Raw genomic sequence first — 26,185 nt, forward strand, 5'->3', positions numbered from 1 at the left:
CCCCATGCTACTCTAAATAACTGTGCATGAGGCTTTTGTGCCGTGGGGATGTTGCCAGAGGAGTGCCCTGTAAATGCCTTTCATGGGTATTTTGGGATGGGTGGCTGCCAGTCTCGGAGGCAGCTGGTCTCCCTGCTGGTTCCCATCCTGCCTGCGCTGGGGAGGCACGCACAGCTGGCGTGGGGTGCCCTGGGTGGCCCTGTGCCAGTCCTGCCATCCTGTCCCTGGGCCTGCAAAATGCTCAGTGATTTGCCAGGCCCTGCAGGATGCCTGATCCCCGCTCACTCCTTTTCGTGCCATTATGCTCTGCTGACATACGACTTTCTGGCAGACCTGAAAGTTGGAAAGATCACAGTTGCAAGGTGAAGGGGGGGTTCCCCTTCATCAGCATGCATTTAATTTAATATGGAAAAAGTAGGTGCTTCCAGAAAGCATCCTCATTCTGTTGCTTTTTGCTTTTATTTCCCATCCTGTGTTTATTTATCAGCCACAAGGACTTTCCTTCACTGAGACTGCTTTTGTAAGTTCCTGCCCTTTATGAATTTTGGCTTTGTGCTAGGGGTGTTTTGGACATTTAATTCTCTCTCTCCTGAAGAAGGTCTATAAAAGGTGGTCCCATAATGTTTCCCTTAGGCCAATATTTTTATCAGATCTTAATTTTTTCTTAGCCACCACACTGTACCACAGGATAGCATCTAGACTCTACAGGAATAGAATAGAATAGAATAGAATAGAATAGAATAGAATAGAATAGAATAGAATAGAATAGAATAGAATTAACCAGGTTGGAAGAGACCTTTGAGATCATTGAGTCCAACCTATCACCCAACACCATCTAATCAACTAAACCATGGCACCAAGCACCCCATCCAGTCTCTTCCTAAACACCTCCAGTGCTGGTGACTCCACCACCTCCCTGGGCAGCACATTCCAGTGGCAAATCACTCTTTCTGTGAAGAACTTCCTAACATCCAGCCTAAACCACCAACCCCCACCTGTATACAACCTCTCTTTAGGTAGTTGTGGACAGCAATAAGGTCTCCCCTGTGCCTCCTCTTCTCCAGGCTAAGCAACCCCAGCTCCCTCAGCCTCTCCTCATAGGGCTTGTGCTCCAAACCCCTCACCAGCTTTGGATGCAAGTATGGTGTCACTGACAGTCTATGGATCTGTCACGCTGACTATACACCATTTAAATAAACTAGGCAGTTATTTCACAGGCTTCCTCTGAAGGATAGTGATATTTTGTGGGTTTGGAGGATTCGAGGATTTTTAGCTTTGTTGCATTAGCTGATGTTGGTTTATTGAGGATTGATCATCTCAAAGCATTCAGCAATACTCTTGAGAGTAACTGTACAAGATAAACACCAGGGAGGGAACTACAAAGAAGGAAAAAGATGCTAACACGAGGCCAAACCCCATGCTGTTAGCATAGTTATCCCTCTGCTTACCCACTGAAAATCTGACCTGCAAAGTTAATCGTTGGAGATTAGCATCCAAGCACAGCAATTTATCTGATTTCTGCTGCTTCAGTGTGAATATTTGCAATGGTTTACAAAATGACATCCCTTTAACTTGTGTAATATGAGGTAGAGCAGCGATACATATGCTGGCATGTATTGTAACTACAATACAGCAAAAACCCAACAACTTTCAATTACTGCAGAAATCCATGACCACAGAATCAGAGAATGATAGGGTTGGAAAGGACCTCTGGAGATCATGATCCCATTCCTCAAAGTATTATCCTTTTTCACCTTTAATTATTTATTTGCAGTTGTTTAGTACCATACAGCCACAGGGATCTTGTATAGCTTTCAGTCTGGGAAACCAAGCAAAGCAAGGACAGACTTGAAAAAGCTTGATTACAGTTTATTTTTGTTGCATGTAATCTTCAATAAGACTGGTTTATTCTAGCAGCTGTAATAAGCATGGCAAAGCTGAAAGCTGTTTTATGATTGCTGGGGTCTCTTTCTTTGTCTCTGGTGGCGGAGGTGTCTTAATTACTGTTTGTTTTTGTACATTTTAAGGTTTAGTCATATCTTTTGATGCCAGATGACTCAGTTTCAAATCTTTGCTTTCAAAGACATGATGGAGTTGGGTTCTGATAGGAGATTTTGCAGCATGCTGCTTTGACCCACAGTTAGTCTTTCAGCAAAAGCATGCTTGTGTCATGGCCAGGTCTTCATCTGTTTGTGTGGACATATGACAGTTGTGGAAGGTCCCTTTCGATGTGGACACTGGTTGGTGCATCTGTCTCTGCAACTTTTGTTTGCTGTGTAGATGGAAATGGTCTCCACATCCTGTTGACACAAGAGGCCGTGACTAAAATGTGGACCTGAACTCCTCTCCCCATGAAAACAATGGCAGATCCCCCACTGACTTTAACATGGCCAGGATCTCACTCTAGCTTCTGTTGCTGTCATTCAGGGGTCCTTGGTTGTCTGTGTCCACAGAGCCCAAAGAGTGTTTCTGGGAACTGGAATGTCATGGCTTTTTTCCAGTCACCACTCTTATTTTGTGACACTGTTGTTCCTGTTTTGGGAATTACAGTGTGACATCCCCACCAAACACACAAGTAGACCATTAGCAGGAGAGTACAATGTACTTGTGGATGCCTTGTGCTGTAGCAGCTGGGGCTTTTGATTCGATCAGACTATGGCTTTGTTGTGTTACTTCTGTAGACACAACCTGCCTCTCTTGTCCTTCTCCTTCCTCATCTGTCTTACTTACAATTCATACCTGTACTGTGTGGTGTTGTTTGCTGGGACAGCCATCCTGCAGTTCCTTTTTTGTCTAATGGTAGACAAATCACTACCAGGAGTGAGAAACCATGATTTCATTTTAGTGGTTTCCATTTCAAGTAAATGATTGTCAACTATTCATGCAGTGTTTAACACAATTGTATACTAAGCACTGGACCCTTTACACATTGTCTGGCACTCTTTGTGCAAACATTATGCTATATTCCCTTGCATGGCCATGACCATCATGCCCATTACAGGGAGCACAAATTGGTGCCCAGCATGCCACCGCGCATTTCAGTGTTTCTGCCCCCTACATCATTGCTCCTCTCCTGGCTGGTGGCACCAAGGTGATCAGGATGTCCTCATGTTCAGTATCACCCCCACCCCAGTGTCCTGCTCTTTTGCATTGACTTCCTTCAAATGAGGGACCTGCTTGTAGTCAGAGCATTTCCAGCATGTTCCTTTCTCCAACCTCACCTTACCCTTCAGACTTTTTCTTTTCCCACGGATGCCAGTACTTTGGTCCAAAGTGGAGCAGTGCAGTTGGGAGTGGTTGGGTGGACTGGAGAGAAATGGTATGTCTGCCATCTATCCACAGTAAAGCTAAAGGCTGAATCCAGTTTGTAAGTGGTAGTTCCCTTGGACCTAAAAACAGTGCATGGGTCTCATGTAAACATGTCCCAGGTCATTGCAAGAAGAGAGTAGGATTCAGATTCCTGCTCTTTGAGCTGATACCCAGGTCCCTGGTTCTGTAGAGCTGATCAGTTTATGCTCAGAGGCCCCTGGAGACACCAGTTTGTAAATAACAATTTACCTATTTTTTAAGCATACCAATGTATTTACAATGATGTTAAAAAATGTAATTACAAACCCACCTAATGCCATGACTGTTAGCCTTCAGCTTAAGAACAGTGGTCAAAGTGTGCAGGAGATCATGCTCAATGTGGCAGTCTGCAAGAACAACCAGATTTGATCCTGTATAGAAGTCTGTTGTGGTATCTGTGGAAGCTGGGTCGCTTAAAACTTGAAACTGACATGAATGGGAAATTGTTTTATCTCTTGGGGGAAAAGAAAATTGTTTCAAACTGCTGAACTTGAATCAACAAATAGTCTGCACAATAAATAGTTACACGATGCACAACGAAGATAAAAGGTGATTAGTGTGCTAACATCTCCTGTGGGTTTGGCTGTGTTAAAAAATAGAGGTATAGAGTTATCTGTCTTCAGTTCTGAACTATAACTATGTTAATGTGTCTCAGTACATACCTCATCGTATTTTATAGGTGGCAAAAGTGGAATATGTTAGAAAAAGGCCAAAATTAAAAGAAGTTCTGGTGAGATTAGAAGAGCATATGGAATGCACCTGTACATCATCAAATACTAATTCAGATTATAGAGAAGAAGAAACTGGTATGTTTTCCTTTTATTTTTGCATTAATGCTGATTTCATATAGACCTTATTTCTATATTAGTAAAGAATGTAAAGCAAGCTTTGCTTCCAGTGAATTCAATAGAGAAGCTTCCAGCTACTTCTCTGTGTATTGAAGACACAAAATTAGGGACATTCTGTGCTGAATAAAGAGTTTGGATTCAGAGCTTTAAATGTATCTATTCTTATTAGGTTAGTCTTGAAATACATGTAAATGCCCAATGGGGTTCAGGTCTTGCTTAACTAAAGTTAAAGGTTCTCGTGTTCCAGCTTATTGGTGAACTCTGTTGCCTAATTGCTTTAGCCTTTGTAGAGACAGAGCTAAAATTGAGATTTAATTGAACTTGGGGAAAACGTTACTGAAACTAATGTAAAGCACTTAATAGATTCAATATTCAAGAGTAAGGAGTTTTGAAACAACATTTCCTGCTTCTGTTGTTTTCATACTTACATATAGTCAAGAATTTATTGTCAGTTGTCACATGAAACCCAAGTTTGCCTTATCAGGACAACATTTAAGTTACCACAGGGAAAGATTTATAAGGAAAAATGCTTACTTTCAATCTGACTTTAACAAAATCACCTAAAATCATTACCTCAGATCCTCTTACTAGAGTGCAGTCAATGCAGAGTTTGACACATGCTCAGGAAACCCACTGCAGTATAAAGGATACCTCCCTTCCTCCTGACTTTGCTTGAAGGTAGCCTCTAGAATTTGTTTTGCACCTCTGGTGGGAATTTAAGGGTGCAGTAGACCCAGCCCCAAACTCGAGTCAGTGAAGAGCTGGCATTTATTGGAGGAAAGCTGTCCAGAGATGATGGATTTTGTAGATGGCTGGGTAAGGAAAGGTTTTCTATACTGTCTCCATCCAGCATGGAGACATAAATCTGGTGTGCAAGTGAATGTAAACTTCAGTTGCTATGTACAGAGCAGGAGAGTTAGAATTTGTGTAAAATCAAAGTTAAGCCTCTGCTGTGATTTCATTGGACATCAGTTTATAATCTGAGCTGAGTGTTTTGGCTTAAAGTAGGTTGAATGATGAGTAGACAAAACCACTTTTAAAATGGATATTCTTACATGTGTATTGTTTGGTAGTTTTTCTATGTGTTCTATTTGGAAGAAAGTATCATTAGATCCATTTCTGCTTTCCAAAATGTCTTTAATCACCAAAGATTGAGGAGTTAAGTTCTTAAGATGAAACCTTTTCTTTTTGATGTGTGCGAAAAACGGAGCAGAATTGTCGTGGAAGAACGTAGATTTCTCTAGGATTTAATTACTGATAGGAACAAAACTTGCACCAGCAAGTGGATGGTGAGCTGAAAATAGCTTAACTATGAAAGCAACTGTTGAATACTGCATGGTAACAGTAATTAATAGGTGGATCTTGGGGATGACGTTTGCAATGCCAGCTTCGTTTATTATTTCTTCACTCTTGTGTAATTACTTTGTAAGCAGAATCTCTAATAGGACGTTATAAAATTATTACTTCAATGCAGAGGATGATGAGGTTTCTTTGAAATGTAAACTCTTTTGAGTATTTATGACTGGAGTGTTCAACAAAATGCATTACCTTAGGGCTTTTTACCAGCCCTGCCCTTATGTTAACAGGAAGGCCTAGGGAATCAGGTAAAAAACGGAAACGAAAAAAGTTAAACCCAACATAAAACCTACTGGAACTATTTGATATTCAGGTAGGACCTGTATGCTGAATCACCCTAATAGCACAAGTGCTGGAAAACTTAATCAAATATCATCACTTCAACTTAATCACTGTTCAAAATCTTGACACTTGCTACCTCAAGGCTGCAAAGAGATTAGATTTGATTGGCTTTGAAAATTCTACCTGCTGGTATTTTTCCTTTAAGCTCCACATCACCATCAGCATCTTGCATTCTTGAGCTACTTTCTTTTCTTGGCTTTATTGTTTCCTCTCTCTTTTTTTTTTTTTAAGGGTGCTCATACTTCAGCTTCTGAAATCTCAAGTTCCATTGCCTCTGCTTTTGTTTCATTATTATTGATTTCTGAGGTCAAAGCATCACATAATAATGCATGAATGAATTGCCAGGTTACAAATTGTTGTTTCCAGTCATGGGCTGTAAAACATTGAGTGTACATACAGCAAGTACTATTACATGTGTGACCATCAAACCCATGTATTGGCATGAACTGGGATTGATTGTACATGTACCTGAGATGGTCTAATGACCTGTCTACCTGACAAGGGAAAAATACCACTTCTTGTGTTGCAGGGCCCTGTGTGGCTTAAGCCAGAAAATTTCTTTTGGTCCATTCAGTCTCAAGAGAACGATGAGAGTCAGTTACCAAAATTCATGAGCTTTTCAGTGTAGTGAAAAACCATCACCCACCTCAATGCAAAAATGACTGAAATCCTTTGGCCAGCTTATTAGTGATGTGTGATGATGGCGGCACACATTCCAAATTAAATAGGGTGTTTCTGCTTCTTAATGACTTGAAATGATGCAATCGATTCTAGTACCTGGAGTGGGACTGATTTGGATTGTGCAGTGAATGTGCCTAAGGCCTGGATGATGGTGAATTTAATTTCAAGCACCTTTCTTTTTTTGTTTTTTGCACATGAACTCCCAGTGGCAGTTTTCATTGGTATTGATGTGTCGTTTCTAAAGAATGCTAAACTTGCTATCCTGTTTCAGATTAACAGGTATTTATTGGGAGTAGTATGATAGAAGCAAAGATTTACTAAAATTCAACTTTAAAAGTGAGCATGTAAACTCAATCAAAACAGCATTTAGAGCTTCTTGTCCCAGGTTAGTGACTCTTCATGCAGCAAAGTTTTTTTTAAGTCATCTACTAAGAGGATAGGACCTTTGATTCTAATCATAGAGTTATTGTATCTTTTTTCTCTCCTGCAGATGTAAGGTGAAAATAAGCTAGAAAAAAAACTTCTCTCTGGGACATGGATGTACATGGTTTGTTACATTCCTGAACCTACTATGTATGGTGCTTATTGACTGTATACTTTATTTGTTCTCCTGTGTGAAAAAAAAAAAAAACTGGCTCAAAAGAACACTTAATGAGAACAAAGAGACAATGTACATTTGTTTAATGTGACATCAAAGCAAGTATTGTAGCACTCTGTGAAACAATAGGAAGCTTCCCTGTCCAAAACAAAACAAAAAAAAAAGAGAAAACAAAAACAAAAAAAAAGGAAAGAAAGAGAAAAAAAACAGACAAGAAAAAAAAAACCAAACCCACAAAAAGACATTTCAATGAATGGAGGATACCAAAATTACTCAAAACCATGACAAAAATCTAAGTGAATAGTGGATTTCTGTCAGAGCAGTCAACGGTGCTTTACGTCAAGAAATGTGCCTGCGTTCTTGATGAAGATGGATGGACACTGATGGACTTCAGGCACACAAAAAGCAGGAATGTATGAAATGATCAAATGCCACGCAAACACTATAGAACAGTACATCCTTGCTTGGTGGTGTTTTATAAGTCTATACAAAAAAACAACCAACCTTCTGGGGAGCCTTAAGTGGAATTTTTTTGTCCTTTGTTTTTTTTTTTCCCCTCTTCCTTTTTTTTTTTTTGTTCTTCTTTTCCTTTTTGGTTTTTTTTTTTTTTTACACACCATAAAGTGATTATTAAGTTTTCCTTTTTACTCTTTGCCTAGCTTTTTATTATCTCTTGGACTACATTTGCCAATAACACATATAAAAGACTGGTGTAACAGATAAGCAGAACACACACAAACCAACCAACCACCCAACCAACGTTATGGTGTTTCTCCTCGTGGGATGCAAACTAATGAGATGTATTAAAATAAAAATGGTATACCTATGCATAATTTTCTAGATGTTTCTTGGTTTATGTTCCCCAACCTCCCCCCCCCCCCCCCATAATTTAAAGCATTACCTATAAAGAAAATCCAATAAAAGAAAGAAAAAAGAAGAGGAAAGAGGAAAAATAAGAGATGTGCGTAAACAAATCATAGGATATCCATGCAAAAATCCTTTGGGGTTTTTTTTTCTGTCCCTTTAAGACTTATGCCAGTTGCCTACTAGTGATATTGTGTTAGCAATTGTCATTCTTATCAGTATACAGATACTTTGATTTCACATGTTGGAGCTGTGTGAAATGTACCAATTCTTGTATCTGCATTGTACAATGTCATGGTGGCATGGGAACTACCTTTGCTGCAAATATTTGAACAGAACCTAAAATTCTTTATTTTTGGTAAAATGTTATGCTTTATGTGTATTCAACAGAAAATATGTGTTTTTGTAAAGGTGAAGTTTGTATTTTTATCTAAAGATTAACAGTTTTATATACCTGAGAAAGCCTGCTATGTTTTCTTGAACCAAAAAAAAAGAAAAAAAAGAAAGAAAAAAAAAGGAAAAAAAAAAGAAAAAAGGAGTAAAAAAAAAAAGAAAAAAAAAAGGCATTTTGTGGTCATATTTTTGTAGTAGAATAGCCCAAATAACATCAAAATCTATTTTAACTATAGCAGGGCAGATAAAATACCCTGGCACCGGTTCCTATGTTTTCAAAGTGCCAAAGGATTAAATGTTCAGTTCTCCACAGATTGCAGTGGGAGCCACACGGCTGAATCCTTCTGCACTGCTTTGGAAATGTAGGGCTGTGCCAGATACGACATGGCTACTCACTTGGCCAAAATCACTGCCCCACCCCAGTAGTTTGGATTATGTACCCTTTGTTTTATTTGGATTATCACATTGGATATGTAAAATGAACTACTGGATTCTTTAAGTTGTGAAACATCTACAAGGAGATGAAAGAGTTTTCTTAGTTTGGAAGGACAGAAAAAGTTTGTCTTGAAGACAGTGTTTCCACTCAAATATCTTCCAATGTGAATGAGCTGCAGAACCTTAAAGCAACAGAAGAGAGAGAGAGAGAGAGAGTTTTAACCTTTCCATTTCTTTAAATATAGTTCAAACATTCCCCTCCTGTTCCTGTAGCTATGTCCAATGTCAACCAAACAAAGCAATGTTAGCTAGCAGGCATTATTGGCTGCAGATGCTAATGCAGAGATAGAGTTAGTCACCGTTCTATTTTGTGACCATTTTCCCCAGTGTATTTGTTGAGCACCAAAACTGGAAACTACATTTAACTAAAGATTGTCTGTGCTTGTTTTTCCACTAAGTGTACTGTTCACAATGTTATGCACATGAATGTATGTGTCTGCGTTTAAAAGAAGTGTATAAAATGTAATTTATATATTTATGTTTCAGTGGGATGCCAATAATGTTGCTCCGTTCCTCTCTTTTTTTTTTTTGTCTCAAAGATATCTAATGAAAAAGAAAAAAAAAAGCATATATCCATTAAAATTGTGTAGATGAAAAAGCATTATGTGACCCACTCAGACACTGTGCAGGTATGAAAGGATGTCAGAGTCACTTAAGTGGAATCATTCGCAAACCGACTTTGTTTTGGAGAGTCCTGTGGTTGTACTGGCATGAGAAGGTTGAGTTCAGAGCCGTGGGCCAGCGTCCCTGGAGTAACTCCACTGAGTATAATGGAGCTCTGCTGATTGCCATCACGAGTGAGTCTGGCCCTGTAGTGGAGTCTTGAAATAAAGAGGCATGCATTTTATTGGTGCCAGCAAAGAAATGTGTTATGCCAAATTCAGAAAAGCCAGAGAGAATGAAGGCTGAAGGGAGTCTTTTCCAGCAGTGGTTTGTCTGAGACTCGTAGTCTCGGGTTAGTTTTGTTAGCAGGAATGAGGCGCGCTGGAGGCTTTGTTCTCAAGCACAGTGTTCATATGGCACGCAGCAGAAAACACAAAAATCTCAGGGCTATATTCTCAGCTAGCAGAAATTGGCAAATGGTTTTAACTTCAGCAGCCCCCCGAGCCAATTTGCATCAGATGAGGATCCAGTCCACAGTTATTAAACTATGAGGAATAGTGTCACGATAGGAGCATCACTTTGTAGTCCAGCTGAGCGAGATGCTACCCACCAGCCTTTGAAACATTACAGGCTATGGTATTGGTCCTTCTTCAAAGTGGCAGATACAACCAGAAGGAACAGTAACATTAAAGGTTGTGACACAGGAGACATTAATTCAAAGTTAAGTTGGACATTTCAAGGGCCATATCCTCAGCTGGTGTAAATCGCCATCACTCCATTGCCTGCAATGGAGCTGTACCAGCTTACACCACTTGAGGGGCTGGTCCCTCATTCTTGCTCATCCCTTTCACTACTTGGTCCTGCAGGGATCTCAGATTGTTGTGTATGGTTAATGTAATCCTGTGTTCTCTAATACTTAAGCACAATAAGTGAATATGAGAATGAGTGTCAGACTTAACTTTGAATGTCCAAGCTCTGAAATGGTTTGTTTCACCATTGTGGCTGTAAATTAAACAGTTCTCTGTGCATTTGTGAATGCCGTGTCATATCTTCTTCCACTGTCTGCTGGAGGTGGACTCCATCTGGACTTCTGAAGTGCTGCCTTTGGAGTGTTACAGGGAAGGGTGTGAGCAATTGGAGCTGTGAGATGTCTGATTGACAGCTCTGTTACTTGTGGGGTGGTGGCTAGCAGGGGGCTTAAGAAGCTGGATGATGGTAGTTGTTGTAAGTCACATTTCCATGCAATCCTTTAACACCTTGTTGGTTTTTTGTCCTTGCACATACTAGGCAGAGATGGGGGGAATAAAAGGTTTTCCTGTTCTACATTCTGCAGTTGCCTCCTCTGTCAAGAGGTTCAGAAGTTAGCGGTCTGATTTAATCTCTTTTGAGGCCTTTTCTGATTAGAAAGTATATGTGTAGGGGACTGCCCCAAACCAGTCTCAGTGTTACAATACTGCACATGATCATGGGTTCTATAGTCAATTCATTAAGTTTAATTTTGTGTTTCATCTTTCCAGAGCTGCCCTTCAGCTGCTTGTGTTGAGTGAAGTCAAGGATTACATGCCAGCTTGCTTTCCTTTTCTTCTGTCCTCCGTCCTGCTTGGCATCTGCTTTATTAGACATTACTTGGTGACTACAGGCAGTTGCTCCTCTCCAGCCCTGGAGGTTCCTAGGCAGCTCCAGTGTTTCAGTGTGCTTAAGTTTAGGCTTTTTATTCTGATTGGAAAAGCATCTCATGGGACTCCTTCCTTCATTGGGCTTCAGCGTTCCAGCGATGAGGTTCTCTTGGCTATCTTTGGGTTCCTGTTGCCTTTCTGTGGTGCACTTTCCAGCTGTTCTCTGCCTGGCTTGCATCCCTCTCGTTCTGTCTCTCAAAAATTATTTTCCCTTCCTAGGATCTGTGTCATCATATAGCTGTTCTCTCCCTTTCTGCCTGACAGAACAGCCTTTGATCTGCTTCTCTCTGAATCAATTGCTTTATCTAGGCAGGTGCCCTGAGCTCCCCCAGCTCTGAGGTCCTGTCTCCCAGGCCTACAAACTGACTGCCCCCCATGACAGACAAATGCTGTTACAGATAGGTGTTTGTGGAGAGGAGAAAGATTCACCTTTGCATTTGGAAAAAAAGCTCGTTACTGAAGGCTCCATCCTAAAGCTCTTTGCAATTCCGGCACCAGTGTTAACTCTGGAATTGGAGCTGTTCCAGACATCTGACAGTTCAGTTATGATCAGTGGCCCCGTTTATAATTTAATTTGCAAGTGTATCCAAAAGCAAAGATGAAGTTTCAAAGCTACCTCAGATTTGCATGCTCATATTTTACTGTGAATTGAAGGAAATCGTGTTTAGGGGGCCCTTGAATGGCTTTGAAAATCTTAATGCTGAGTATTTATCTGACCCTCTCGTGGGCTGGAAGTCATGGTTGCTTTCAAACAGAAACAATCTGGAGGTTTTCAGTGAAGTAATTTTCCTGGTGTGCCTAATACACAGCTTCTAGTACTAGCAGGGCTCAGAAAGAGAGGCAGGTGAAAACCATTAAAACCCAGAAGAATCCCACTTAAGTTTGCTTTCATTTCAGGTAACAGAGAAGAGCCTCTCAGTGTTGCACTCCTCAAAAATCAGCTTACCTTTTGTATTCATTCTTCCATGTGATTCCTGTGTGTCTTCCCACATTTTGATAGCAAGACACGATTCCATGTCTGAGCTTTTCTGTGCTGCTCTTTGCCATAGCATCCCTGTGGCACAGCCTCGAGCTGGCGTGTACTCCTATCTCCTCTGAAATAAAGAACTGTTGTTATCCCCTTTTAGGCGAGACCGAGGCATGGAGAAATGACTGTGCAAGGTCACACAGCAAGGCAATGGCAGAACCAGGGATAGGACTCAGATCTGAGTGCTCATCCAGTGCCCTAAATCACACGACCATCTTCCCTTTCCGAGAGTGAATCCTTGCACCCTTAGAGCTAATTACTGAAAAGACTGAGGGTAAGTCATTTTGCCTAATTGTTGTACCTTGGATACATGATAAAACCCCGCTGCCATATTGCCAGAGAATGTAGTGACTGATGAAAATCCAGCTTCCTGCCCATGCAGTTAGGCAGCCTTTCATGCTGTCAGGAGCTAGTCATTTCCTGCATCTCTGAAGAGTCAACCTTTCGTGACTGCCAGTGCGAATTATGCACGTAGAACAAATCAAGGCTCAGATTTTATGGGGATTGACAAAAATTCAGTAGACAATTTCCACTGTACTTCCCTTCAGCTCCCTGTCAGTCATTCCTTTTATGGTGTGGGCAACATTTCCTAAGGGAATCGTTTCCACCATGGGCCCGATCCTGGATTTTTTTTTTCCCAGGCCCTAATGTGGAAAAGCACTTTAAGAGATTCCTGTGTTTGTCCTTCTTCAAACTAGTGCCTAGGCATGCTTGTAACTTGGGACAAACATCCCAGTGACCTCAGGCAAATAGGGCAGAGTTGATGCTTTATTACTCTTTCTTTTTTTCAATTGGATGTGCCTTCCTGACTCAGGGCCCCAGTTGTGGGATGGGGGTCTTCATGCTCTGAAGATTGTTGAAGTGTGTTGTAAGCAACCCCAAAGATGAAGTAACAAGGCTAGAATGTACAAGAAAAACAGCTGGGAGAGTTCTACTCTCTTCTATCCCCATGGAGGTTGCCCTTTTGAACCACATACTTAATATTTTTTGGGGAAGTGCCTTCCTGGTGTGGGTGGATTCAGGGCTGCAGTTACCAATGCCAGTGAGCCCATTTGAAGATGATCTGTTTGGATGCCTCAGAGAATAGAAATGCCCCTAACAGACAAATGTGAGATGGGAAAAAATAAGGAGAGTAAATTTCCTGTGAGATCTGGCAACTTTTGAGTTGAAAGAAAGAAGCAAACAAAGAAAAAGGAATGAGAGGATAAAATGGAACAGAATCAAGCCCCTGATCATTCAGTTTTCAGTTGTGGAATGTTTACCTGTCCCTTTAGGCATTCTAATTATTTGCTGCGTCAGGCTAAATTATGTGCTGAATGTGAAAAGTTATGGCTGGTTCTCGCTGAACTGCTACCTATTATCTTAGCATATGACTGTGAGGTGGGGCCTGCAATCACAGTTGTAAATCAAAGAACAAGTCATAGGTTAGGTACTGTTTTCCTTAGATATTGTTTCTAAGTTTGTTTTCTGTATACTCGTCTCCCGAGTGACGATTGGTGAGCTTTTCACTTAGGTGGAAAGTCGGGAATACGTAGTTCCCAACCTGAAACTGAGGAACTGCTGACTCTTGGTCTTGCTCATAATCAATAGATGAAATTCTGCCAGCATCCTGATGTTAGAGTATCTGTCACTGAAGGTTTCAGTGTCACATTCTTGCAGTGTTACTTCTTTCCCCAGAGGGGAATTCAGTCGTTATTGTATTTGACTTGTTGGCAGGCCATCAAATCTGGCTTGGTTTGGGTTTTTAGCATCTAAAAACTGCTGTTTGGATTGATACTTGTGCATGCCAAACTGATAAAAAATCCACAAAGAAAGGCTGACTTGTGGGCTTCAGCAAAGAAGAAATCCACATGTAATGGCTGGAGCAGTCTCTCAAACCCCCCATGGCAGGGGGGTTGGAACTAGATGATCCTTGAGGTCCCTTCCAACCCTAAAGATTCTATGAAATAAAGAGCCAGGTTTGTAACAGGGATTGCACATCTTCCCAAGACCAGAGCTGGTGTTTTGGCCTCTCAATACTATCTTTGATCTTGCATAAGGAAGGCAACTGGTTTTGCTGTCCATCTTTGGAATTGAGAGTAGCTGTTAAGATCAGGTATGTGAAAAGGAGAAGCGCCCAGAGATGCAGCTGATCCCATAGTGCTTCAAATCCCCTGGGGATTTTGAAAACATCATCATTCCTGAAAGCAATCACAAATGAGTAGCAGAAAAGCCTTTCAAATGCTTCTGAAAATCCCACCCTGGTTCATTTGGCAGATGAAGAAAGAATCCAGGAAATACACTACATGTAATGATCATTCAGTGACAAAGGGGATGTTCGCAGAAACTGCTCATGCTTAAATCTTTCAGCAGTTAATGATCGTCTTTACAGACCATAATACTGGAATACTTCAGTTATCGATACATCAGGGCTTGGATGGACTTTGAGACGTATGAAAATGGAATGCTCCTTAGGCCAGTGGTAGCTCTGTTGTTCTAGTAACTGATCAACCAATTGCATAATTGGCCAGATCACCAACTTGCATACACAGATGGGGCTCCATTGACTTCTCTGGAGGTGACAGTTATCTGGGAGCTGACCCGAAACTCCTGCCACAAAGCAGATTATAGTTTCATATTTTGCTCTTCAGTCTTGCTGTAAAAAAAAATAGACTGGTTTCCTCGAGCAGTTAAAACAAGACAATCAGGACAAGCAGTTTCCCACAGAGGCTCATCCAGGCTGGAATTTGCCCAGGTCCCCGGATGCGACTATGTGCTGTTAGAAAACATAAAGCAGCGACTTTGCTTAGGGAAGCCTCTGACCTGTCAAAAATGCAGAGCATTTGTTACCAGACATTGCCTTGGCAATTAGCGGCTAGGAATTGTTTGGTTTACTCACAAGGGGAGAAGAAAGACATAAATTCAAAATATCCCCTGCCTGACCACAAGAAAGAAGATTCTGTTCACAGAAGGCCTGTGGGTGAAGTGCTGATTTGCCTCAGCTCCCCTTGGGGATGAACTTAAACTTCTGGACCTCGGTGAAGGATTGAGAGCCCTCCAGAATTGCTGGACAATCCCAGCTGTGATTTTTGGTTTGGTTTTTTTTCAGCAGTCTGAATGATTTGGGCATCCAACTTTAGTTATTTTTCACAAGACTTCCAAGAAAGACACCTCAGTTGGCATCAGAATGCTTGTCTTTGCTCTACAAAGAGCCTAATTTTGACCCAGGGGTGTCACCATGAGTCTTGCCTTCCTTCTTTAGGTAGCAGCACCCAAACCTTAGGTTTGCTTTCTGCTTTTTGGTGTGGGTGTTCCCCAGCAGTGACTTTTCAAGTGCCTGTGGCCTGCCTTATTGACTGCTGGGGCAGCCTGACATTTCAGATGGGGAATCCTACTTACTTCAGCCTTTTCCTTAGCACTTTGGCTTTACACATCTTTTCTGGGTAAAGGTGGGGCTGGTTTAAGCTGAAGATCAGGGAAGTGTCAAGAGACCAGATTTTCTGCTTTGCTGGACCCTTTTGCCCAGCTGTGTCAGCTTATGGGGCCAGAGAAGGAAGAAGAGATGCTGCAGCACTTCAAGGAAGCCAAGATACACCTTCTCATGCTCAAATGGTCCTGCCTGAAGATGTATCCTCCCTGGCTGCCACCGAGCACTGCAGTTTTTCCCTTTCCCCCTTGCCTTGAGATTGTCAGCATCTCGGCCAACATGTCCTTCAAGCAGGGAAAGGTCTCCTGGTGCACTGTGTAGTTGAGGAGATATGGTATCTACTCAGCAGTAATGTTCCCATGCAGCCTGAGGGCTCTGTGCTCATGCACTTGGAAGTGAAGAGGTTTTGTGGTCCAAATTCACCCACAGTAAAGTAGGCTGCTACGGGGTCTCCTTACAGCCAGGAAGCTACTCAAAAATGTGTCCAGGATCTGAATTCCCTTTGACTGCAACAATTTTCCACACCAAAAATGACAGAAGCCATTTATCCCAGATAAAAGAAACCAGATGATTTCTTCACCAGGCCATACACAGGTTCTGCAGGTTGATGCTCAGCTTGTGTACTCTACTGATTGCCATAAATACTGCTTTTAAACCAAATTGTCACTGCTTATTGAGAAAGGTTTTTCTCTTACATCTCTTACATGTGCTTCAGGAGATCTTTCCTGACAGCTTGTATCCATTTGTTGTACTGAGCCTGCTGGCCAACCCAGAATAGTTAGGCTGTGTCTGCATATCTAACAGGGAATTTGGGACCTTGCAGCTAGGGTTAGAAAGTGCAAATGTTTCCCATTAGCTCCACAGGTTGTGATGCAGCAAGTCAGTCAGTGGAAAGCTCAACCTGAGGCATGTGAGATGCTTCTTTGAAGTTACTTGTGCTTAAAATTAGGCATGATCTGAGCTGGCTCGCTCAACTGAGGCCCTGAAGAGCCTACTGTGCTAACACAGTGTAAGCTTAGCCTTTTGTACATCGTCTGAAGTGATGTTAGTTTCAGAAGTGGTCTGCAGCCTTTCAGTAAACTATTCCATAGTATCAAGGGAAAGCTTTAACTATTCAGTGGCTTTCTACCAGCAAACTCAGCCACAGTAGAGAGCCCATAACAATGCCTGCCCTCTCTGGGCCTCTTAAGATCTCTCCCTTCCTTATTTTCTTCAGTGTGTTTCTTTTCTGAGGCAAGTGAAAAAAAAAAAAGGTTATCTTAAAATAGTACCTCAAAAAGGTGGGAAATGAAGCAGATATATAATCTTGATTCCTTTATCTCATGTAATTAAGGAGAAGTTTGCCAGCAGTGATCTGGTATTTCCTAAAACAAGCATACATGAAGAACACTTTGAGCAACTTCAAAAGAGTTTTCAGGCTAGATCAGGAAAAGATAAAACCAGAAGTGAAAACTGCTAATACACTTTATAGCTCATTACTTACAGGAAGTACATTCTGAATTCTGCAGGATGAGGTTTCCAAAAGGAGAAAAAAACAACCAAAAAAAAAAAAAGAGGTTACTTTTTGTATCTTAGAGGAAAGGTCTTGGGGCTCTTGCAGTTGCAGTAGATAGGCAGTGGATGTGAATGATCACATCACCCAGAAAGAGTCTGCCTCTGGAAAGAGGCTTTGGAAAGTCTCAAGTGTGTACACCATTGAATTTCTGTAGCAACTTCCTGGTCTAAATGTGAAATTGATAAAGGGAATGGTAAAAGTCTACCTTGTTTTCAGGTGCCCTCTTCTATACCCTAGAAGGCAGAAATACTGCACTGGCTATATCTAGCTGCAGGGAAGACAGCAGGATCACATCTGAGTGACTCAGGATGAACACGGTCAAGTTGATGCTGGTGTTCTCAATCAGGTAGTGAGGCCAGCAAAATGAGAATAACAAAGTAAATACCCAGCTTCACCAGTGACACTTGTCTGGAAAATTGCTATTTGACAGAATCTTAATTAACTTTACTGAAGAAGTTATCTTAAAGTCCTGGCTTTGGACAAGGGTCTGAATCCCAAGCTACTGGATTTACTGTTAGTGAGTTAGTGCTCTCAGAAGTGGTGTGAAACAGGAAGATTTCATATTCATAAGGCACCCAGAGATCCTGCAGATGTCAAGCAACAGTTTTCTACTGTTAAAGCATTCCCTGCTGTAAGCAGCCCCCTTGATGGCAGCTAGAGAGATTGTGCCTGAAGCTCAGCTCACGGGTTCAAGTCCAGCCATGCTGTCCCCAGGTTGGCATCAGCTGGTGTTGTGTGCACCTCTGTCACATGCAGAGTGTTGCACACATCCCAGTTACCTTCCTGTTGTCCACCATGGAGGATGTGTCCACCTGCTCTTGTATTTCACTCAGATTGTAAGGATAGCTTTGCTGTAGGTACAAACATATTTCAGGTGGCAAGTCATTTCCATCAGAACTGAAGCCCATGGGTAGGGAAACTTGACTATTATTTGGTTTGCTATGTCCAGGCAAGTTGCTCATTGTGTCTTTAGGCACCCAGATAGATCTAAACTTGTGGTCTCTGGAAAGCTGTCCTGAAAGCAAAGAGGTGTTTGCCCTTGTGAAAGTTTGTACTCATGCTTGAAAGTGACATTTGGACTCCTAAGTCACAAAGATGCTTTTGCAAATGTTGTACCTGTCTTTCTGCTTCTCTGTGAATCAACCTGCTTGGCTTGGACCAAATGTTTAAATAATAAACAGCTGAAGGACAGTCTGATTGCTTCTTTCTGAGTGTTTCCCTTATGGAGCGCTTGGGGTCACATGGCATCTGCTCTGACCTTAAGGACCTGCTTTATGGAGGCTTCTTTATGATGCTAACAAACCCCACATTTTAACTGGCTGTTAAATACCCAGTCAGTGGTAACTAGCCAGGCCAGGGATTAGAAGAGTATTCTTAGTGGGATACAGGAAGGCTCTGTCCATGTGCTGGCCAGGGATGAAGGGCTGGAAAACTGTGGTGGAAGAGACTATTAATGTGATTTTCCACAACTTTCCTTGCAGCTGCATTTTTGAGGAGAGAGAGAGAGAGAGAGAGAGATGGCTAGGCTTGCAGTAACATGTTGTGCCGTCATAAATGCTACAGCCACCATCTGTTTCCAGCCCACGACTTGAAAGAAAACTGAGCAGTAATCTCATAATTCACATCAGCATTTTACACTCGTGAACCCTTCCCAACCTTTGTCTAATAATGAGGGGAGTGCATGGTGCTAAGGTTTGTATTTTTCCTGCACATATTAGTGTTTATTTGTATGTCTCTTTCTGTTGTGTTGTGTTTTGGGTTTGTTTTGGTTTGGTTTTGTTTTTACCACGGGCCCTTAAAAACAATTTCTCTGGGAGAAAAAGCAGACCAGTTCCATGGTCAGAAAAAAAAACCAACCCACCCCACCATAACTGAGGAGAAATCCCAAATCCCGTCGACTTTACCGGCACAGTTCTCCAGGAGGAGGTGCATTTAACATTCCTCTCTGTGCCTGTCTCAGCTACTTGTTGATTAAAAGGGAAAAAGGCATTAGAAAGTGAAGAGGCAGGTCGCTGAACTGCCCTTTCCTTGCAGAAGCAGAGCTAGACTAGCTGGCCATGCACATTTTAAGCCCTCCCCATCAGCTAGGATGGTAATGGTAGGTTGGATTTTAATGAAAACAAATTCTTGAGCTAATCTTCGCTTCGGGCTGGCCCTCCGTGGGATTAAAGATACCACCTGCTGTGCCAAAGACATGCTCAGGTTCGAGGCTGCTGGTGGGTGGGAAGAACACAAACATCTGAGAGTGACTCTGGTGAGCAATCGCAGTCTGTCCTGTTGCAGTGCCCTCAGGGAAGCCAAAGAGTTGAGATCATTTAGTTGATGGAAATACTGCTCCCCTCCAGCCTGCGAAGCAAAGCTAGAATCATTAAGGATTTCTTTTTGACTGTTCTGCAAAAACCAAGGGCTGCTGTTTCTCTGGGCCTCCTCTCATCTTTGGACCCAATTTGCACACCTCCTCCTAGCACAGCCAAACTGGCTGAATGAGCTCCCGCTCTCCTCTGGCCTTAGAAACAATGACTTCCATCATCTCAAACAGACTGCAGAGCAGTTATAAGGATGAAAGGGCTTCTCATTTCATGTATCCCACTGCTGCTAGAACTATAAATCCTTCATGGACTGAATTTATAGCATACTGCTACTGCAAGCAAGTGAAATTTATTTTGTGTTGTCATATGTATGGTCAAACTGTCCAAGAAGCTGCCAAACAAAGCACTGAGCTGCTGATGGGCAACCCATTCAATCTCTTCTCATTTTATTTAAAAATAATAAACAGCTATCAATCAAAGGAGCTTCTTTTCACATGTACTACCTGTTGGGTGATCCTCACTGTCTCCAAGACACGTTTGTATGTGGAAGAAAGCTGCCAGCTGTTGCCAGGTCCAGCAGACATGACACAAAGTTCCACCAAGAAAAGGTTTGTGGGCTCACTAGGGTTGGGGACAGGTTAAGGGACACCTTTTTTATCACTACTTGCTGTTCTAAATGTGTTTGGTCAAGTGTCAGGGGTGCACAGAGGCCACATCCAGCCACACAGACCTCTGCTTGAATCAGTGACAAAGATTCAGTAGTAGTCTTTCCTGGGTCCTGCAGTGTGATCCAGGATGAATCATTGCTGGATCTCAGGGGTTTAGAAAGCTGGCCCATGTCTATGTTGGTACCTTGGGATGGTAGATGAGCTAAAAAGGAGACAGTAGAAAGTCTTCAAGCTGAATGGGGTCTGAATCCAAGCTGAATGGGGTCTGAATCACATACATTCATACATTTCTGTATCATTTTCCTACAGAGTGAACAAGCCTGGGAAGTGACTTCAGTTTCATTTTTCACCCTGGCTAATTAATTAAGTCAGGGTGCTGGGAGCTGTCGTATTAAAATGGCCTTCCCCCACTTAACTCTCGTTGTCCTGCCAGATTCAATCTCTGCAGGCTCCCACTCTCTTGTCTGTAGTTTATGGCCACATCTGGAGCGTCTGCCCTGCACACATGCTGGTAGGTAGGAGCCTCCTCCCTGCCGGTGCACACATCGTGGCCTTTGGTGTCCATGGAGTTACAAACGTCTTTCCTGACGGTGAGAGGCAGAGGGAGAGAAGGGGCAAGGGTAGGGCAATGGCAGGGAAGGTCTCTGACATGAAATTCCCAGGAGCAGGATTTGCACATTTTATGACCGTTCAGATGGAAATGCAACGGAGCTGAATTATTCTTCCCTAATCCTGCTTTCTCACTTTCCTCCCAGCAGCCTCCTCCCCTCCAGCTTAGGTAATACAGAAGCTTATAAACAAATCCCACCACATGAAAAATAGCAAAAGGGCTAAAAAAAAAAGAGGAAAAAAAAAAAAAGGACCTGGGTTAGGGCTGTGATGGATAGACAGGTGGAAGGCAGGCACCAGAAGGGAGGATGAATGGCAAAAGCCTTTGATGGAAACACTAAAGAGCTATTGAAAATCCGAGGGGTGGGGGGAGGGCGGAGAAAGAATAGCAGGAGGGAAAGCAAGGGAGCCGTGCCCCCCTCCCCCCCGCCCTCTTTCTCAGGATGTTGAAAGTATTTGTCCTTCGTTACAAAATGATTGAACTGCCGCCAGGCCAGGCCACCCTTCCAGCCATTGCACTGGGAAACTGGCACTTGTGAAAGCCTCCTCCTGGCCTCTCAGATGCGATAGCTTTCCCTTCTGCGGGACTTGCTGTGTGGCGCTCCTTGCGGGATTGTTTTTCAGCTTCGCGGCCTTATCAAAGACACTTCCACGCTGTTGCTCTGGCCAAAGCAGCATCCAGGTAATGAAAGGAGGAATTGCAAAAAAATAAAGGCCCATTTTTATCAGAACCCCCCCAGCTGCCTGCCTTTTATTGAGTCAGAATTTTATGCATTTTGGGATCCCTGGTGTCGCATTCAATATTCCTTCAGTTTAGTGCTTTTGGAAGGAGGAGTTTTGTCTCGTAAATAAAGCTTCTGCTTCGCTGTTGTCTTGGTGTGTACAAAAGTGGTGCCTGTTCTTCACAGTCAGGGCGGTGAGGATGGTTCTGTTGTGTCATAATTCAAATGGGTATTTTTTGCATCAGGCAAATGCAAACAGCACTGGGAAAAGAGAAATCTTTCCCCTTTTCAGAATGGTCCCTGGAGTTCTGCGATGTCTTTGTCCTGCAAGACCTACCCATGGGAAGAGCTCTTGGAAGATCTGCATGCAAGACTGATACTGCTGCCAGAGGCTGTATTTGTATCATGTATTTATATATGTGTGTATTTATATAACCCTGATGCTTTAGAAGGACTGAAGCTGTGTGTATGCTCAAGAATTAGATCTGGGTGTCCTCCTCCCAACCTCTTGTTAACCAGGGGGAGACCAAGGACCATGGTGTCTGCCTGATGTCACTCATGTGCCATTGCTGTCAGAGAGGCTGATGAGCTTGGGTGGCCTGGCCAGGTGGGGTGAGGGGGGTCCTGGCTGTCTCCTGGGTGGGTGAATGTCCTCCCATCCCAGGAAGTGGCATTGCCCTCCACGCAGACCCAAGGACGCTCCTCCACGTAAACAGCGCAGACAGTCAGCTGTCTATTGCCTCCAAGATTAGATCCCAGGATTAGGTCTCTGATGAGCTGGCCATGCAGTATAATTAAAATAGGCCTAGGGGAGCAGGGAGGCAATGTGCAGCACTGGGGTGTGGAGGGATGTCCTTGCTCTCGGATCCACTGCAGCTGAAAGCAAGGCTCTCCACTAACCTAAATTTGCCGTAGTGCTTTCCACCTAAACGTCTCCAATGCCTGGTTGCCTTATTTACATTTGCAGTGCCCTGAGAGAGGTACTACTGCCATTCTCCCCACTTCCAAAAGAAGAGAAAGGGTAAGTGATTTGCTCAAGGTTAGGTGGGGAGTCACTGGATGTGGAATTTGCTGCAGTGACCAAAGAGCCCCTGCTGTTCCACGGCCGGACCGTGGCGTGTCGTTCACACTTGGTATCTGAGATGCAGTGTCTGGGAAGGTATCTCCGTCCTTGCAAACAAACTTCCAGCTCCCGAGCGTGGGTGAATGCTTGTCGTTGTGCCAGGATGACACAAAGTCTAGAAATCACGATGGCAATTTGGGTCGTGGTATAACAAGAGAAAACTGCTGCCTCAGAAGTGTCCCCGGCTAGTGTCACTGCTGGTGATTACTTAAGCTGCAGGACAGGGCTGTGGCAAAGATCAGGTTGTAGCTGATATGAATCATGCCTTGAAACAACACTTTCCTTCTTACATTGTGAAAATTGCCGAGGTATGGGAAGTGAGGGAAAATGGGATTTCCCTGGAGGTTAAAGATTTTCCTTTAATCAGCTTTCATAATGTTAATTAAATGCTTGGAACAATGGCTGGGTCCCGGGATCCGCCCGCTCTTGCATAACTATCTCACAATACTGTTTTCACTTTCATCTTTATTTGCCAGCATGATTGGAAGTGAGAGCTGAGCAAGATTCCTGCACCAAGGACCTCCTTGGCTTTTGGCAAAACTCAACTGTCTCCCTTATCTCTCCTAGAGAGAGATGACCCAAACTCTGCCCTCCTGAGAAGGAGCAGCCTCGGGGGATCACAGCCCTTTGTCAGTCATCATTACCCCATCTGCAAACGGAGCTAATAAAAACTTACTGGTATTTTGAGACTGGTACATATAAATATATACCCACCCATATGGAGAAATGGGTGTGTTTATAGAGATCAGTACATGGAGAGATATATTCTGGGTAGGTAAGATATATTACAGTGCCACTTGTTCCCTGAATTTTTTGCTCTTTCTGTAGTGTAGTTGCTATGTGCTCATGGGAGCCATCGTTTCGGCTCCTGTGAGCAGTGGGCTTAATATAACCCAGGCTTGTATCACACACACATGGAGTGCTCAGGGGGATGAGAAAATTTGGGGAATGGTTCACAGGCAGAAGATGACATTCATTTCCCCAGGGACCTCACCCCATGGGAGGGGGGAACTGTGCTGGGCAGGCTTCCACAGCCCAGGAGGTCCTCTTGGTGCCAGACTAGGATGTCTCTCCTGGTGGTCTGAAATGCGTCGGTATGTCCCAGAGACGGTTCAGCGATGTGCTCAGAGCACCCACCAGCCACACATGCGCAGGGGAGTGCCCACACATACAGACCCACAGCGTGGCCACCTTTCTTCTTCAAGATAGAAAAGACTTTATTATTATTATTATTATTTTTAAATAAGATATTAAACCTTACAAATGTCAGACATTATCAGGAGAAAAAAAAGGGAAAAAAAGGGAAAAGGGCAAAAAGGGGGGGGGGGGGAAGAAGCTATTTTATTTTAGGTCAAAGTGTTATCTAGCCCAAGATTTTTAAATATGTGCAAAATGCAGTTTCTGCAGAAGGACCATTAATCAGCCACTGGAGCTGCAGAGATGAAAACAAAAAGCTGAGTGCTGGGGCAGCTCCATTTTCCCATTGTACTGACAGTGGGTCTGGGTGCAGGAGGGCCACCTCTATCTGTGCAGGCTCTTTGCTTCCCTAGCAACATGTTAACATCTTTGCAAAAGCTGTTTAAATAGAGCCAGGCGCTTGCCACGCAGGCTCGACACGGCAGTTTCCCTGTTGACACATGCTTTTGTCTGCTCAGAGGAGGTGCTCTGTAAACATACATGTTAGACACTTTTTATGTTACTTATTTCTGACTCATTGGCTCTAAATTAGTAGCTCAGAGGCACATACTTTTGTACAGGCAAGGGAAGGGATTGCCTCTTTCCCCCACTTTTGGAAACTTTGACCTGCTAAGATCACAAAGTGTAGGAAATCTTTGGGAGGCGAAGTCCCGGGTACTGCCAGCAGCAAAGGCCTGGAGTAAACAGATTAGATGTGTTTGAAAGGGGTTTAAAGGGAGTTTGGACTATCTGGCTCAGCTTCCATATACCATGGGCAAGATTAATTTCAAGACTGATGTTGATACTGTGAAGGCTTCTCCCTTAACATGGGACTTGGCTGTGGAATTAGTGTATACCTATTTTCTGTTGACAGTGTGGGACATGAGGAATCGAAACTTCTTCTCCACACCCCTTTGATTAGGACAGGAGTGGCAGGAGGAATTTTTTCTCTCCTGGTAATTCTGGGCAACCTTTGAGCCCTGCTTTTTCACCCTGTTCCCATTAAGAGGCTGCAGAGGCCACGCCAGCGAGTCCCCAGCCAGATGGGAGCTGTCAGCTGCCTTCAAAGCCTTGGCCAGCCCCTCTGTGATAGATCTGTGGTGAGGTGTGTAATGCACGTCGTATCAGCCCTGTATCCCACACAGTTCCTGTCCCAGCAGGGATGAAAGTTCTTTAGAAACTGAAGCATAAAAGGGAAAACCCATTTCTTGAACTTTTAAGTCACTTTTTGGAGCAGTCAAGGATATTGGGGTTGGCTCTTACTTATCTTTAACCAAGGGCTGCTAGCTCTAAGTTTTACTGCCCTCTCGCAGTCTTCAGGAGGAAAAGCTCTGAAAGCTGTTGCCACCTGGATCCTCCCTTGCACGTGGTACAGAACATTGTTAATTTACACATGCAAGACATTCAGAATCCTCTCTGCACCTTTTGGGCCAAGACAAATGAAAATTTTATTGGCTGGCTGGCTTGGCATCACCTTTCCAGTTCACTTTTGTTTTCTCTCCCCGTGAATCACCTCTCCATTTCACTTCTCTTTTGTTTGTCGGCTCTTTTGTTTTTGTCTTTGTTCTCTTTTGTTTTGCTGGCTTAACCTGGAGGCACAGAGGCTTCCTCGTGGAAACATCACCACATTGTCAATCAGTGAAGGAGAGGTGGTACAGCTGGTACAGTCCTTCCTCCCGCTCAGGAGTGAGTGAATCATCCCTTGAATATGCAATATCATCCAGGACAGGAGCCAGGATCCTCAACAGGCACAGGAATTCCAGCATCTCTGGAAATATTATTTCCACATTTTGGGCAGGCTAAGAGACAGCAAGTAAATAAGCAAGCTGTGGCATTTACAATCGCTGTTGTTTTATTTAAAGTGACTGCCTCTGCTCTAGATGCCTGTGTGGGTATTAAAAAGATAGAGGCAAAATGCATGGCTCCTTGATCTGATACTGCCCAAAGCAGCTTCATGGTGTGGCCCATTTAATGCCTTTGAGCAGTCTACTGAACAGTTAACAACCCATCAGCAACAGGAACTTCCTGCTTTCCTCCTGGAAACTCAGAGAAAGTGATGCATCCCAAACCCTTTCCATCTCTGGCCTCTGTATTTCTCCTTTGAAACAGTGTCATGGCTGTCTCTTGGTCCACTAGGGAGACCTTTCACATCACCCTTGCACTGGAGGAGTAAAAGACACACAGGCTCCTTCTGTCAGCTGGATTCAGAAGTGTTGCCCCTCCAAGGAAAAGGCCATTTCCCATGGCTGCTCCTGTGCTGTTGGTAGGACGTAGCCAGGGCTCAGGGAAGGCTGGCTGTGTAATCTGATAGTCAATGATACAGCATTTTCTAACATCAGCTGGTTTTCCTAAGCTCTCGTGTGCTGTGCTCATGGATTTGGCAAGA

At 43.1% G+C, this 26,185-nt stretch overlaps 1 protein-coding gene across 6 annotated transcripts in view; it reads left to right on the forward strand.

Annotated features, from left to right (window-relative positions):
* Positions 1-23,353, forward strand: part of PDGFA (platelet derived growth factor subunit A) — a 39,927-nt gene extending 16,574 nt beyond the window's left edge. The window contains exons 5-8 of one of the 6 annotated variants that reach the window (XR_010988364.1): positions 4,028-4,154; positions 12,332-12,505; positions 18,674-18,884; positions 19,476-23,353. Coding sequence is in view for 3 of the 6 variants with exons in the window: in XM_068146742.1 (XP_068002843.1) it covers positions 4,028-4,154; positions 12,332-12,465 (261 nt within the window). In the remaining 3 variants the exon portion in view is untranslated. Of the gene's footprint in view, positions 1-4,027; positions 4,155-5,782; positions 5,866-6,846; positions 6,961-7,065; positions 10,557-12,331; positions 12,506-18,673 lie in introns of those variants that run through there. The other 5 variants (XR_010988365.1, XR_010988366.1, XM_068146742.1 and 2 more) reach the window with 5 other exon arrangements.
* The last annotated feature ends 2,832 nt before the right edge of the window (positions 23,354-26,185 follow it).

Source organism: Melanerpes formicivorus, unplaced genomic scaffold (genome assembly GCF_026170545.1).
Source record: "Melanerpes formicivorus ecotype bairdi unplaced genomic scaffold, bMelFor1.0.p_v2 SCAF_14, whole genome shotgun sequence".
NCBI lineage: Eukaryota > Metazoa > Chordata > Aves > Piciformes > Picidae > Melanerpes > Melanerpes formicivorus.